General features: G+C 35.7%; 3 protein-coding genes across 7 annotated transcripts; 1 reads left to right on the top strand and 2 right to left on the bottom strand.

Annotated features, from left to right (window-relative positions):
* Positions 1–1,752: 1,752 nt before the first annotated feature.
* On the top strand, positions 1,753–11,138 carry LOC110921340 (pentatricopeptide repeat-containing protein At5g39680). 5 transcript variants are annotated; one of them, XR_002582367.2, is made up of 4 exons: positions 1,753–2,039; positions 3,190–3,300; positions 8,139–10,374; positions 11,004–11,138. XR_002582367.2 is itself a non-coding variant. In XM_022165648.2 (3 exons), the coding sequence occupies exon 3, from the start codon at positions 8,234–8,236 to the stop codon at positions 10,316–10,318; it is 2,085 nt and encodes a 694-aa protein (XP_022021340.1). In that variant the 5' UTR covers positions 1,753–2,039; positions 3,190–3,300; positions 8,139–8,233; the 3' UTR covers positions 10,319–10,848. The 5 variants fall into 5 exon arrangements, 4 of the variants coding, with proteins under 4 accessions (XP_022021340.1, XP_035842886.1, XP_022021341.1 ...); XM_022165648.2 differs by lacking the exon at positions 11,004–11,138 and having other exon boundaries at positions 8,139–10,848; XM_035986993.1 differs by lacking the exon at positions 11,004–11,138 and having other exon boundaries at positions 3,161–3,287; positions 8,139–10,599.
* On the bottom strand, positions 5,968–7,430 carry LOC110921341. Its single transcript, XM_035986203.1, has 3 exons — positions 6,962–7,430; positions 6,408–6,703; positions 5,968–6,363 (listed from the first exon to the last, which is right to left on the bottom strand). Exons 1-3 carry the CDS (start codon positions 7,428–7,430, stop codon positions 5,968–5,970), a joined length of 1,161 nt encoding a protein of 386 aa, XP_035842096.1.
* On the bottom strand, positions 10,843–11,632 carry LOC110921342 (probable calcium-binding protein CML46). Its single transcript, XM_022165652.2, has one exon. It carries the CDS (start codon positions 11,414–11,416, stop codon positions 10,913–10,915), a length of 504 nt encoding a protein of 167 aa, XP_022021344.1. The 5' UTR covers positions 11,417–11,632; the 3' UTR covers positions 10,843–10,912.
* Positions 11,633–16,454: the final 4,822 nt, after the last annotated feature.

Raw genomic sequence — 16,454 nt, 5'->3', positions numbered from 1 at the left:
CCACTGGTCACTAAGGTGTATGATTAAATGTCCCAAAGACATGCAATCAAAGAAGAGGGAAAGAAAGATGAACAAGTGCATCAGTGCATGATGACCTTGTAATACTGCCATGGCTGATCTCTGTACTATCAAGCTTCTGTAGACAACTAGACATCATCGAAGCTTCTGTGCATTGATCACTTTTTCATCAATAAGGTAGAAAAATATAACCATGACAAATTCTACAATCAAGAAATATTGTAATTAGACACCTTAAAAAAATATAAGAAAACCAACACTCTGGTGATCATAAAATAAGTTGTCATCATTGTTAACATAAAACAAGAATTATGGACAATATTTACACCTTTTCTAACCCCTTAACAGCATTCACAAATCACAATCCATCTCCCAAATTCTCTGAGGGAGGTTTTTATATTATGAAAAGTGATCGTATGTAGTTGAAAGTGGTTGTGAGTAGAAGAGAGAGAAAGTGTTACTATTCATCTGTAAATTTAAGGAGACACTATTTACCCCCTATAATTTTTAATATATTTTGAAAGTGGTTGTGAGTAGAAAAGAGGGAAAAGATAATGATAAAAGTATAAACAAATATTATTTAATTGAAATGAGAGAAAAAATTAGTTATTTTTAATGAAATTATAAGGTAAAAAAGATGGAAGAGATATGGATGCTCTAACCCACCACAAACCGCTTGACACATTTTGACTTTTGTATAAGAGTGGACGGGACCACCATCATAATCATCACACAATTTTTCTATCACACTCAATCATCATTTGACAACTCACTTTTTTCACATTTCATCACACTTGCAACACCCATCACTATTTTTTTCCTTTTTAAATAATATATAAAAAAACCAACATTATTAAAATACATAAAAGTAAATATAAAAACTAAACAAATAACAATATTGAGATGTTTTGTAATTTTGCTGATTTTTTGAAATGAATGAAAAAATGTAAAAATTTTAAATCTTGAGAGACTTGAGGCATTGATTTTTTAAAACTTGAGCGACTATTGTGTAATTTTTTCAAAACCCGCATATCATCTTCTTTTTCAACGTCTAACCTACATGTTCATCTCACACCATATCACTTTTTTATGAAATAAAAGGTCACAATCAACCATTCTCCAAACCCTTTCAATCTTTCACGACCGTAATGGTTGTCAAAAAAAAAAAACACACCATGGTCGTGAAACACCTGCATGCGATGGTGTTTCATGATATCACGCTCGCGATGGGTTCATATCACGAGGGTGCCCCATCCCCCTAACACATAGCCACTAGGCCAATAATCTTTACCATAGTAATTAAGTTTGGTCTTTTTGGACTTTATCCAAAAGCTTTTAGCTTTTTGGATTAAGCGTTACGTTTAAAGGGTTGTAAATAGGTAGACCTAAAGGTGAGAAGATAGACTTGCTAATTAGAATGAGTAATATATACAACAAATCCCATCCATGGATAATGGATAATATATATAGAAGAAACGGGTCATAACGGGCATTAAAAACCCTACCCACTAAATAAGTGGCATATGACATGGCATTTTTTTGTTGATGTGGCATCTAACATGACAGACGTGACTTTTCTGATGACATGACATCTAATGTACCACTTGTTTAGTGATGTGGCATGTGACGTCACCTAACTAAGTTAGGGTTCAGTTGATTTGAAACTACCAGAGATAAATAGAATGAAAGTTAAGAGTCGAATGGTAGAAATCGAAACCATTAAACCTAAAAATGAGTGACCCTTTCTTCTACACGATAGACACTCCACAATCCACATAATAGACATTCTTTCACTCTTTAGCAAAACTATTTCCGGTACAAGACAAAAGGTATCGACGGGTTAACTTTTTTAAAGGTTCATGGGTCAAACTGACCGGGTTGGGGAAAGCCGGGTCAGAATGAGCGGTTTGGTTTTCTTCTCATACAGGTCGAGCCGTCATTTCGTTTAATTCGTTTCCAAAGGTTTTCTTCAGCAATTTCCATTCGATTTCTGTGACTTCGAGAAGCGATATTTTTTGCAGGTACGTTCCATCTTCACTTTATTTGCAAGTCTTATAAATGGGTTTTTGCAACATTGAGATGTAGATAGCAAGCAATTGTTTTTGTTTATTTTTTGATCACCAAGTGTTCGATAAAATTCCCCAATGAAAGCACTAGTAGTAAGAACTAATTAGTAGTAGGAACTAGTAAGGAAGTTGCTACTGCAATTGTTTTTGTTTAGTTTTTGAACCCTCTATATGCATCAATACATGTTTTTCCATGGATTCATAGTGGTAATTATCAATATCCTGTGGCTTGTTAGTTAATAGTTGTGTTAGCTTATCATTTCCTGTTATTTAAATTTCCATCATAGTTAATATGAAAAGAACACAATTCCGTTTTATATATTGGTTTTTAAGAATTTTCTATGGTTGATTCAAAATGTATGCATTAGCCATCAATGATCAACCATATGTCTGCTTTTCTATATATATACACACACAGTTAGAATGTGTCTGAATTTTTTGAATTGTATCGTGTTGTAGTTTATCGTATTACAGGTGCACGATTCGTTTTTTAGAAACAGGTTCGGGTTGTTAAAAACCAGTTCGGGGTATAAACCGGTTTAGGAGGGAAAATGTTCGAACCTATCAAATCGATCGGGGTCGGGTTCAAACTGGGTTTGGGACATAAAATGTTTTCCAAATCGGGTTGGGTCCAAACCGGTTTCAGGGAACGAGACTATGAACTGGCGGGTTGGGTCGGGTTGAAACCATTTTGGGCAAACCAGAATTTTTGGTGAAGTGGGTCGGGTTTATAAACTTGGTTGGCGGGCCCAAACTGGGTTCTTTTTACACCTCTATTTAAGTACACCAAGTAATCGTTTGCCCAAACAATTAAGGTTTGTGATGATATGTTTTTTTGTTTTTGATTACGGAGTGACATATATGTTCACTGTTGAATTCCATTAGTAGCAGCAGGATATTTACTTTTTTTTTTTCCTTTAGGATAACCATTTTTAAATTGACCCGTTCTGACCTGGCATGCCACCTGACCCTAACCGCCAGTTTTCGAGGCCTAGGCTATTTTTATGTGAATCATTATTGTGATTTGTGAATCATTATTTGTTAATTTGTTTATGCCACCTATTTGTCGCTGCTAGATTCTGAATGATCAAATTTGCATTTGAAGGGTTAAATTCTGCAAAGATTTTTGAAACAAGAAGTACCATCTTCCAGAGGAGTAGCTTGAAGCCAACCACTCAGTTGACTTGATGCCTCAAGTAGTCGGTGAGTCTTACAGGTTAGCAAATTGATTTCTTTCTTGGTGTTCCATTGTTTTAAAGCTAAGACCATGTGTAGTGGGGATTGAAGTTCAAGCCCCTTCCTTGGGCATTACCCGACATGTGACGTTCCTAGTCAGCAAATGGGCATTATGGGGCTTGAAGTTAAAAAGGGGTGTAGTAGTATAATGCCCCAACAATGATTACCCAATTATTATTATTTTTTTAGAAAATAAAACAAAAACAAACAATTCTATCGGCCGAAACAAAATCATCCGGGCGTTTTTACAAACATGCTATTCGAAATTTTGGACGAATCACACTCACAGGAGCGGTGTACATGGCGTTTTGGGGCGTGAAGTGGCAAGAACACGCCCACTTCACACTACCACTACACATGGTCTAAGTTGCTCAGTTTACATGTTTTGGATGCATTAATTCTATCTATTCTTTTAGGTTGCGGTTACTTTTAGAGTTTTGAGGAAGTTGTTTCATTTTTTTTTGAGTAAAATGCAAGGATAGTCCCTGTGGTTTTGCAAAATAACAGCTATAGTCCCCAACTTTTGGAAATTACATTGGTGCTCCCTGTGGTTTGACAGTTTGTTACTCGGATAGTCCCTGAAGTGGATGACGGTTAGTTTTCTCCGTTAAGTGGATGTGAAATGACAAATTTACCCTTCATCTTCTCCACTCTATAAAAACAAAACAATCCCACCCCACCCCAACCCTACCCACCCCCCACCTTTCTCTCTGTTTCCCCCCACCATTAACCACCACCCACCTCCACCAACATCTAATTTAATTTAATTTTGTACAAACCATTGGTACAGTACTGTGAAATTTATTTATGTTCATTATTGAACCGGTCACTTGCTCGGTTTGAATGATTAAAAACAGGTGATTTATGTGGATATGATCTATTTATTTTTCTAGGAACTCAATACCAAGAGTGAATAAGATATACAACTATACAACATACTGATACATACTTTAATCAAATATTCAAATCTCAGCAACTCAACCGTATATAACAGTATCTGAACGCCTTTTTTTTGGTTAAAAAGGATCAGATATACATCACGGTTACCTTATTATATGTCACATTTTTTTTGGGTAAAGGGTTTTACTCTGGTGATTTCATTAATAACTCAAAAAAAACAAGTGGAGTAGAAAGCCTACACCAGTTCTCTTACATGACACACCACATAAGAGTGGAACCGACTACACAAGAAAAAACAAAAACACCCTATACACTAGGTAAACTAAGCCAAAACTCCAATTTCTTCATATGTCTCCAACGGACTGATCTTCCATTGTTCCAAGATGTTTCGGACATTTGGCTTCTCCTTGTACTTAAAAGTTAATTTCTTTATTATATGTCACATTTTAAATAGAAAAGCTAAAAGTCAAAGAAACACTAGAGTGCCGCTATGCATTCAATCTCAATCCTAGCATCAAGCGGTAATGCCGCAACCTGGTACGTTGATTGTGCAGGAGCTGGTGCTGGGAAATCTGCAAAACACCGTTTTTAAAAAAAAAATTGTATAGTTTTTTGTTTCGGCTTTCAACCTTTCAGGGTAGTTCAGACATTTTGGACGCGATTAAAATGGTTTGATCTCAGGTGCTATATCTCACACTGGCAAGAAGCATCTTCGATAAAGGCGGTGTGATGAAATTTTGACGATTATTCCGATGATTCAAACGGGAAATATCTTTTACAGGCCTCGGGAAAAACAAGCGCAACCTGATCAAAAAGGGCGAAGTTTTTCCAAGCTGAAGGTGATCAACTCACTTTGCTGGCGGCGTTGATATGATCGGCGGTTGAAGGTGGTTACTTGTGGTGTAGATGGGAGGTGGGTGGTGGTTAATGGTGAGGGAAACAGAGAGAAATGTGGGGGGTGGGTAGGGTTGGGGTGGGGTGGGGTTGTTTTGTTTTTATAGAGTGGAGAAGATGAAGGGTAAATTTGTCATTTCACATCCACTTAACGGAGAAAACTAACCGCCATCCATTTTAGGGACTATCCGAGTAATAAACTGTCAAACCACAGGGAGCACCGGTGTAATTTCCAAAATTTGGGGACTATAGCTGTTATTTTGCAAAACCACAGGGACTATCCGTGCATTTTACTCTTTTTTTGGTTTTTTTTTTTTTTTTTTTTTTTTTTTTTTTTTTTTTTGTGATAACTGATTAGGAAGCATCTCAATTTTCAACTATTGAAAGTAAGAGTAGTTATGATAGAGTCTAGGGATTAAAGCAGGTACGATTACTGGAATTAATAGGCCCAATTCGAGAGGGGCAATCTCTCCAATTACAAACAAAGATGATCAAAATTTTCTGGATGATATAAAACTAAACAGAACCTGCCCTTTATAATGCATAAACTTAATAACCACTCTTGGAATTTGGATGGTTAGGCCATGTGTAGTCATAAAGCTCTTTTGGGGGCCTTATGCGACATGTGGCATGCCACGTCACCCCGGGGCTTTATGGGGCGTTATGCAATTTGAGGCCGTAGTCATAAAGCCCCTGTGTAATCATTACTCATTTTTTAATTTTTATTTTTTTAATTCATTTGTAATTTTTTTAAAAATAAAATTCATTTCATTAAATAAAAAAAAGTACAATAAAATAAAAAACCATTAAACTAGAAAAAAAAACATTAAACTAGCATAAAAAAATTACACAATCAAAGGTTATATTTTTTTTCAATCCGCTCCTTTTGTGCCAACGCCATTTTCAAAGCTTTTCCCGTTAAGTGGTCATGCGGTTTCGAGTAGAACTCAAAGTCGTGAGCCCATTGTCTATCCTGCATAATCTCCGTAACTTCGCGGTTCTCCTCCAAACGTTTATTACCGAGTTCGTGTATGTCTTGAAGTCGCTTGTTTATCTCCGAAAATGCGTTACTCATATCCGTTCCCATAGACATCGACGACGACTCGGGTTTTTTCGCCCGGCTTTTTCTTCCAGGCGGTCTTGGCAGCTCCTCCACCGGCTCGTCATCCGGAATATCCTCGTTCAAGTCGGTGTTTCGAGCGTCGGAGGTTGGCGTTTCGGGTTCACCCGACTCGTTTGTTTTGGACCTCTTTGATGGCCGTGTATTTCCCGAACGACCACTAGAGTAGATACGATGGCCCATTTGGGGCTATGGCGAAGGATTTGCCAACACCTCATGTACGGGAAATGGCCATTAGCCTCCGTATACTCGACCAATGCCTGTTGCGTAATGTCTTCATCGCTACTTCCACTTTTCCATCCGGAAAACAAGCGTTGGTACACGGTTTGAAAGTTTGTGCATTTCCTGTTTATATCGGTCCACTTCCCCGATATAGAGTCCGGTAGGCGGTATTCCTCTCCTCTACCCATAAGATCGAAAAAAAGTTCTCGTATTCGGTTCCAAAATACGGTTTTACTTTGATTGTTTGCTAAAAAAAAAAAAAAAACAAAACAAAATAAAATGTTAGTGCAAAATTTTAAAAAATAAAAACTGAAAATAAGTAAAAAACAGAAAATAAATTTACAACAGAAAATAAAAAAAACAGAAAATAAATAAAAAACAGAAAATAAAACAAAACAGAAAATAAATAAAAAACAGAAAATAAATATAAAACAGAAAATAAAAAAAAACAGAACATAAATTAAAAAACAGAAAATAAATTTAAAAACAGAAAAAAAAAACATACATATGACCGGGTCCTCCGAAACATCGATGAAAGCGCGGGTTAACGCATACTCCTCTTCGGGCTCCCACGTTATCACATTTTTTTTCGCTCGGGTGTTGGTTTCCACTTTCTTTTTATGTGCCCGTTTTGCTTTTCCTTTTCCTTTTTGCGTCTCCGGTTGCGTATCCGGTACCTCGGGTTGCGTCTCCGGAACAACATCGGGTTCGTGTAGTGGGGAGCCGAAAGCTTGAGCCGACCCCATCCCATCCGTGTTTTGATTTGGGTTCCACCCGTAGAGATTAGGGTCCCATGATAGCGGTTGGTTCAAAAGATTCATGAACCCGGGACTTTGTTGATTGTAATCGAGAAAACCGGAGCCGAAAGGGTTGGGTCTAGTGGGAACCGGCGCCACGGGGCGAGTAGGATTACCACTTTGGTTTGGGTCCGCACTTGATCGGGGAGGAATGAAGCCACGGTTGAATGGATGCATTGTATAAAATATCAAGAATTTTAAAAAAATATGGAAGAGATGAGAATGTTTGAGTGTGTGTGGTAAAAAAAAATAGGAGAGGAGAATGATTTAAAGGAAAGTTTGAAAAATAAATTGATTTTTTTTTATTAAAATGACCGTTACAAATGGTCAATAAATCAATTCATCATTCTCAAAACGCCGCGATAATTATCGCGCTTTCAAATTTTTTTTGGGCATAGCGCCCTTGGTTTTGGTGTGCACGGCGCCATGTGGGCACTATGAGGGCTTATACCGCCCCAATACGCATGCTCTTAGGGACTCCCCACATTCCTACTGCCATGTTTCTTGGTTGACCAAGGGGATCCTGCCAATCACTAAAGATGGTATTAAATTGCTCCCGTTCAGCCACACCCGGACCCGCGACGACCCGTTTCTTCTTCCGTTTATAAACTTTAAGTGGAATTGTATCAAGTTACATGATATATGAGCCCAGTGTGAAATGTGAACCGTTTTATTGATTTTAAAATTATTGAAAACCGGCCCAAAATCCACAAGTTTGAAACAATACAACTGTTTAAATTATATATTTCTTGAAAAGCAATAGAAAATGGGTTGAGATTGACATTTTCTAATTTCTACTTTTCATAGTTTATAAAAACATTTAAATACTATTTGTGTATGATAGTCGTCGAGAAACAATTGACCTTGATTTTGACAACAATGTAGGTTGGGTAAGCTTACTAGTTCGAGATATGATACAAACAATTATTTGGCAACAATCAAATTCAGGTCAATTGGTGAACTGAAGTGGAACTATTGTAATGTCCGCTCTGATACGACCACCACACTTAACCACGCTCCTCCACGACACTGCCAAGCTCCTCCAGTATTTAGCCGGGACTAGAAACCTTGAGCTCGGAAAAGTAGTCCATGCTCATTTGATTGTGTCTAATCAATACTCTGGAGACCATGTACTCGAGATAAATTCTTTGATCAATCTTTACTCAAAATGCGCAGAACTAAAATCTGCCCGCCAAGTGTTCGACAAAATGCACAAAAGAAATGTGGTTTCATGGAGTGCTTTACTGGCGGGTCATTTTCAAAACGGGATGGATTTTGAAGTTCTCAGATCGTTTAAATCTATGGTTTCACAGGATTTTGACTTGTGCCAGCCTAATGAGTATATATTTGCAACGGTGATTTCGTCTTGTTCTAACGTTGGGTACCTTTCATCAGGTAGACAGTGTCACGGTTACGTGTTGAAATCTGGTTTGGTGTTCCATCAATACGTGAAGAATGCACTTGTACGCTTGTACTCCATGTTGTCAGACGTTGTAGGGGCTATGGAGGTTTTGGTTTCGGTACCTGGATCCGATACGTGTACGTATAACCTGATCTTAAACGGACTCGTTGAGAATAAGTACTTAAATGAAGCATTAGATATACTAACGAGAATGTCTGCTGAACATTTGGTGTGGAACAAGGCCACTTACATTTGTAGTTTCGGGCTTTGTGCCCGGCTTAAACATTTAACCTTGGGGCAACAAATTCACAACAGACTGCTAAAGAGCGATGTCGAGTTTGACGTGTTTGTATGTAGTACGATTATCGACATGTATGGGAAATGTAAAGATGTTTTAAGTGCGAGAAAAGTATTTGACATGTCTCGAGATCGAAATGTGGTTTCATGGACTGCAATGTTGTCAGCTTACTCACAACATGGGTTCTTCGAGGAGACGTTAAAGTTATTTTGTAGTATGCAAAGTAATGGAATCGCCCCAAACGAGTCTACGTTTTCTGTAATATTAAATGCAAGTGCGGGGTTATCGTCACTAGGATACGGGTATTCGTTGCACGCGCTTGTAGAGAAAAAAGGGTTCACGGGTCATAAGAACGTTGGAAATTCTTTAATAAACATGTATTCAAAGACCGGTGACATCGAAGCTGCAAATAAAATGTTTTCAGGTATGACTAATCGTGATATTATAACGTGGAATACAATTATATGTGGATACGCGCATCATGGTCTTGGTAACAAGTCATTGGCGTTATTTCAAGAAATGTTGAAAACCGATGAGAAACCTAGTCACGTAACTTTCGTTGGTGTTCTTACTGCCTGCGGACATTCGGGAAATGTTGAATTAGGGTTTCACTTCTTTCACGAGTTAATGAAACAAAAGGGCGTCGAACCTGGGTTGGAGCACTATACCTGCATTGTTGGACTTTTAAGCAAGGCTGGCCGATTAAACGAAGCTAAAGACTTCATGCTTTCGACGCAAGTTAAATGGGACTCCATTGCGTGGCGGACTTTGCTGAACGCTTGTAATATCCATAGAAACTACACTTTGGGTACCGAAATCGGTAACATTATCTTGAATTTGGATCCTAACGACGTCGGGTCTTATACCCTTTTATCTAACATTTATGCTAAGGCTAATAAGTGGGGTCGAGTTACTGAAATACGGGAGTTAATGAAGAAAAAGAAGATAAAGAAAGAGCCCGGGTTGAGTTGGTTGGAGATCAAGAATCAAACACATGTGTTTGTTTCGGATGATAATGGACATCCGGAATATGTCGCGATTCATGAAAAGTTGAAGGAGTTGTTTGGTAAGATCAAATCATTTGGTTACGTGCCTAATATTTCTAACGTGTTACATGATGTTGAAGATGAACAGAAGGAAGATAATGTTGGTTATCATAGTGAAAAGCTTGCAGTAGCATATGCCATATTGAGAACACATAAAGACACGCCGATTCGTATTATAAAGAATTTGAGGATATGCGATGATTGCCATGTTACTATGAAACTAATTTCGAAAGTTACAAATCGGGTTATAAGTGTAAGAGATGCTAATCGTTTTCATTGTTTCCGAGATGGAAGTTGCTCGTGTGGAGATTATTGGTGACTTGTGACCAATCATCAACCACCTCGTCTCACTAGATTTTTAAATTAAGGCTCCAGGTAAGTTCTAACACCAAGTTTAATTGATGTAAGTATATATTTTTTTCGGGTATTTTTAAAATAATCAAGCTGTGATGTCATGTGTTTATGTGTTACAAGTTAAAAACTTTCTGCCTCTGGTCTAGTTTATATATATATATATAGATGCCGGTTATTGTAAAAATTGCCTTAACGTACGCTGCGTACGAGATGCAGTATCAACATGCGATTTTTCTTTTGAACATGCAATTTTGGTTTTTTTCAGCAACATGCGATTTTTTTTAACATGCGAAATTATTTTTTTTAACATGCGATCTTTGGTTTTTTTCAACATGCGAGATTTCCTTTCTGGGGTTATAACATGCGAACTTGCCATAGCGTACGCTTCGTACGTTAAGGCATTTTGTACGATACACTTTTTCTATATATATATATTTGCTGTAAATTCATGTAAATCAAATAGCCTTCAATAATCGATACAATTTCAAGTCATTGTAAAAGAATGATTTATCACACTTTAAAAAATTATATAAATATAGGAAAAACTTAGAATATGAATTTAGAATGTGCCTTCCATAAACTTTATAAACTCATCAAAATCTATCCTACCATCTTTGTTATCATCAAACACTTTAATCATCTTCTTGCAGTCATCAATGTCTGTTTTATCCTTCAATCCCAAAGCGGATAGAACTCGCTGCAACTCTCTTGCATCGATAAACCCATCTTTATTCTCATCGAACACGTCAAACGCTTCCTTCACTTCATCCAATCTCGGCTGTTCTTCCTCAAACATGTTCAAAAGATCTTCAGAATTTAAATTTTTCGAAAAGTAATCACCGTCAAAATTGCAAAGGATTCCCAGATTCCCCATCACCATTTCCACTTCATCGCCCTGTATAATTCGGTCTTTCGACGAAGGTAATCGTTTAGACAGTTTCGTTTCTTGGTTCTTGTGTTGAACATGAATCTTGGAATGATCCAAGAATTGTGGGTAGATGATCATGTTAAGCATTATATGGGAAAAAAAGTATTGGATGAATTCTGGTATCATGAAAGTCATGATTAATGGTTAATGATTGTCTTTTTTTTTTTTTTTTTTTTTTTTTTTTTTGTGAATGAAAGTAAAGAACTAAAGAATATGAATGCTACTCAAGTAAGAGAGACTTGTGGGTTTGAATAAGTTGGGAATGATGGTGAGTGGCTTTTATAAGAATTATGTTTGTGCGTGTACGAAGGTGTGTGAGGTCAACTGTCAAAGTAAAGACAAGTGTTTGGAATGTGGAGGGAAAAAAACTGGTATTTGAACGGAAATATTCAAAGCAAGTTTCATGTTATTTCATGTAGGGTTATAAATGAAATAAGCCGAGTCTCTCGTGAGATACCTAAGATCGGTTTGAATTGGGTCGCACTTAAATGAGTTCAAGCTTGAGGTTTTGGTACTGGGTATGACTAAACTCGTGAGCCTAAACATGTTTATTGTTTATATCAATATAATTAATTTTATATAACACAATAGTATGATTACATAGTGAATATTTTTTTTTTAAATAACTAAATATATATTTTAAAATCATATATACACATGTATATAGAAAATTAGTCATAGGTGTATATAAATAACATAATTAAACAATAAACAACACAACTCAAGCTTTAGATTTATAGCTCAAAACTAGCTAAACTCAAGCTCTCTTTAATTAAACGAAAACTTGAGATTAAGTGAGTTCAGACTCAACTCCTCTCGTTTACGCCTCTAGTTTTAGGGGAATGATATGGAGGAGATTGCCATACTTGATTTTGTTATAGATAAATGTTCTCTACACAAATACGCAATTAGAATTGATTGCCCGTGATAAATACTGAACTTTAGATAATTTATCATCAAATATTGGCAAAAAAAGTGTCTATATTGATTAAAGAAAAAGAAATTGTATGGCATTCAAGTTTTGGTTATTTGGTTTGAATTATTCTTTCAAATTATTCTTTAGATATAAAGTTGGGAAAACTTTAGCAATTTCTTGTTATTAAATATTAAGTATAGTAATCGGGAGCCTAGTGTGGGCAAGAGTATTTGATTATAGTCAAAAGTTGGTCAACCAATATTCTACGTCATGGGTCAAGATATATTTTTTTTTTTTTTCAAAATGTGAAACCTCAATGCAGGGTTAGCAGCTGTCAGCTGATCAAACAAGTTAATTGGTTTGATTCATGACAACAAATACGTGTTTTTTATTGTGCTTTTTTCTTTCTTTCTTATGACTCGTATATATCTTTACATGTAACAGGATTTAAACCCTTCAATTTTTTTTACCACATCATGTCCCTTAGAGGGCCCGGACCCCTCTATTTAACTTTACTAAAAAAATATAGAAAAAATAGTGAATGGTGAGTAATGAGTAATGAATATAATATAAGTTGAATGACGAAGATAAATGATGAAGGAGGTGGCATTGAAGTGGCAAAAACCTTTTCAAGTGAAATTTAGCTCTATTTTTTGTCAAAAAAATGAACTCACCTTTATATTCAAAACTTATGGATTCTTGTTAATACTCTTTAACATTTTCTCATTCCTTAATAATAGCTTGAATCAAATCTTGTAAAATTAATTCCCCATAAAAGTTTTGGGATACTATAATAAATCTTTAACTGTGTTTCCCCTTAAGGTGTAGTGTTTGTACCACAATTGTGCTTTACCCCATACTTCCTTTGCGAGCTGACAAGTAACTAGCAAGTGATTAGCCGATTCAGGGAGCGACCCACAATTACTGCAACTTAGTGTTGACACCGCCACATTTCTTTTTGCAAAATCATCTTTTACCGGAATTCTATCTAAACCGACTCTCCAAACAAAAAAAAAATTAACCTTAAATGGAATCTATTTTCGCTATCATAGATGTATTGAAAACATTTTCTTCTCTATGAAAGGGTGCCCGAGAACACACCTGAGGAGTCCCCCATTCAAGACCATTTGTCCTTCCCTTCGGAAAGCTTGTTGGTAATTTACGAACTTCAAGTCACAAGTCGGTAAACTTGAGGACCAATTTTTTTATATATATATTTTTAAAAATTGTATGTACTTTAAGTTTTTAAACAACAAAAAACATAACTAAATTACATAACCAAAACTTATCCAAAAATATTATACCTTTTTCTTTTGTTATATATCTTCGTTAAAACTTAATCACCAAATATATTAAATCCTTTAGATTATCCATATAAATTTATATATCTTCGTTCAAAACTTTATCATCAGCAAATATATTAAATACTTTAGATTATCCATATAAATTTGTCTTTGTCTAAATTCTTTACACATATCTGTTGAGGATTAAGTTCAAACGTGAACAAAATCCCAGAGTAAACTACATGAACTGATCTGGGCCCTTGATTTTTATGATATTGAGATTAAAGTGAGTGGCATGATGGTAATTATTTGGTTAATGTTTTCCATTTAATTAAATACAAAAAGGGTATATGTGTAATTTCAATCTTAAATTGATTGCATAAATCTCTCACAAATCAAATAATCAATTATCCTCTTAAATTGATTGCATAAATCTCTCACAAATCAAGGATTAGGAAAGATGTAACTTAATTCAATTATTAAAATAATTATTTGTTTAAATGCAATGTACACATGTGTATTCTGATTTTGCCCTCTTTTAATGCGATGTACATATGTGTATATCGTCTGTTTTTGTGATATCTCGGAAATTTTTTTTGTATTGAATGTTGATGTACACCTGTGAATTATTGTACACATATGTACGATGCTGAGTACACATGTGTACTGTTCTATTTATATCCAAGTACACATGTGTATACCATTGAAATATGAAGGTTACGTGGATCTTAAAAATCAAAATTTGAATTCTGGTGATGAAATCTGAAATAAAAATTAAAATTGAAATCTGGCGATTTGTTGTTTGTTTTGATTATCTGATTAATAAATAAACATAATGTGGATAATGAATTTAAATTAGGAAAGATGTAACTTAATTCAATTATTAAAATAATGATTTAAATCTATTTTTTATATAATTATAATCCTACCCTTAGCAACTAAAAAGGAAATCAAGGGTCCATATTTGTTCACGCAATTCACTCTTGGGAGGTTGTTCACGCTGGAACCCTAACATATCTGTTGATAAAGTAACAAATATATAACTATTTTGTTATATAGTAATAAATATATAATTATAATTGTAATATAAAATTAACGATTAAGTAGTGATTATTACTTGAAAACTCATGAATGCAAGCACATCATAAGTTGTCAATGTCATCATATATGGCGAAGACAAATTGTTGGTTATCAAGAACTCACTTTGTTGGTCTCAAAATTTTTGGCAAGTGAATGAATGTGATTCTTTGTATCATGTTCCCTCATTTACTTATTAAACAAATATCTCTCAACAAACGGCATTAACCTAATTGTATCAAAGTGTATTAAAAACGTACCCTTCCTCGTAAAGTTGAGACTTCTAGTCCCATAATGGACAAAGATGTAGACTTAGAAGTATGATTTAGAGGGGATGATGGTATTTTAGTACTATACTTGTTGTATAGGTAACCATTAAATTAAAAACGTAATTTAGGGATTAAAACTAAATATATCATACCAGCAAAACAATTTTGTGTAATTTATTCCTTAAAGATTGTATTGTATTCCCTTAAAGAGTGTCACCAATGTTGACGGGATCTCTCGATCTCTCTCTGTCCTTTCACGTTGTTGTTTGCGGGCATGCATCCCCATAGAAAAACCTCCTCCTTGTAGATCACTTTTAAGGGTGTGTAAAAACTATACCATAATCGAAAATCAAACTGTTAACCGAAAAAATAATCAAAACCGACCAAACTGTTCAATTATGCTTAAGTGTATCTTCATAGCCGTGCCATCGGTTATAGTTATGGTTAAGCAATCTTTCATAACCGAATTAATCAAAACCTAACCAAACTTTTAAAATATATGATTCTAGTTGGTTCGATTTTGATTAATTCAATTCAGTTCGGTTCGGTTCGACTTTGGCGTTTATGGAATAAATGGTTAAGCAATCTTTCATACCCGTCAAAGCCAAACCGAACCAATTATATATATATATATATATATATAGGAGAAAGATCCGTTAGGAACCACCCTTTATTGCGAGAACCGCGAGAACCAGTGTGAACACATGGCAAAATTGTAATTATGTGATATTTATTATAAAAACACGCCCCCTCTGTTTCACAACTCTGTTCTGGTCCACAATTAGGGTTTCATTCATCAGATCCACAGTTAGGGTTTCATTCATCAGATCAGAACTTTGTATACATCGACGACGGTGGCCGACGGCGTTCACGTAACTCACCGGAGTTCACGGCGGCGGCATCCGGTCACATTGTTTCCAGCGGCATTCACAACGACAACCCACCATTTACACCCTCTACATGGCATCCTCTGATTCATCAAGTGTCGATTCTTACACATCTGATGTTCCTCCTCATACATTCTCTGATAATCCTCCTCATATCTACATGGCATCCTCTGGTTCATCAAGTTCGATTCTCACACATCTGATGTTCCTCCTCATACATTCTCTGATAATCCTCCTCATACATCCCTCATACATCTGATGCTGACATTGTTGGTGACATTGTTGGTCCATCTGCTGATAATACAGTTAACCGTAACAATACATCTACAAATACAGAACATCAAGAGTTGCAGTTCATTCGATTTGGGACCAAAGGTATTATGTTGATTGTAAATGATGTATATACTTTGTAAATGATATTATATTAAATGATATGCACATGTGCATTATATTTACTGTAAATGATGTTGTATTAAATTATATGCACATGTGCATTATGTTGATTATAAATGATATTGTATTAAAATATATGCACATGTGCATTATGTTGAAAATTAGATTATGTCGTTGGTGTATGGATTCTGAACAAGTGCCTTATGGATGACTATCCAATTATGTACAGGATGGCAGCAAACAAAGGGGCTTGTGTGGCGGACAACTAAAAAAAATAGGGGAGGTGACTGTGTGGGATTGGCAATGGAAGAACAGTCCGACAACCGGGGAGGCATTGGTGGAGTTTAT

This window comes from Helianthus annuus, chromosome 17 (genome assembly GCF_002127325.2).
Source record: "Helianthus annuus cultivar XRQ/B chromosome 17, HanXRQr2.0-SUNRISE, whole genome shotgun sequence".
NCBI classification, from domain to species: domain Eukaryota; kingdom Viridiplantae; phylum Streptophyta; class Magnoliopsida; order Asterales; family Asteraceae; genus Helianthus; species Helianthus annuus.
This window is presented reverse-complemented; position numbering and strand designations above follow the sequence as displayed.

Coding starts and splice junctions, on each gene's coding strand:
- LOC110921342 (XM_022165652.2), bottom strand. CDS start 11,416: ATGACTTTCATGATACCAGAATTCATCCAATACTTTTTTTCCCATATA.
- LOC110921341 (XM_035986203.1), bottom strand. CDS start 7,430: ATGCATCCATTCAACCGTGGCTTCATTCCTCCCCGATCAAGTGCGGAC. Junction 6,704..6,961: donor TTCGGAGGACCCGGTCATAT/GTATGTTTTTTT, acceptor TTTTTTTTTTAG/CAAACAATCAAAGTAAAACC. Junction 6,364..6,407: donor ATAGCCCCAAATGGGCCATC/GTATCTACTCTA, acceptor CGGCCATCAAAG/AGGTCCAAAACAAACGAGTC.
- LOC110921340 (XM_022165648.2), top strand. CDS start 8,234: ATGTCCGCTCTGATACGACCACCACACTTAACCACGCTCCTCCACGAC.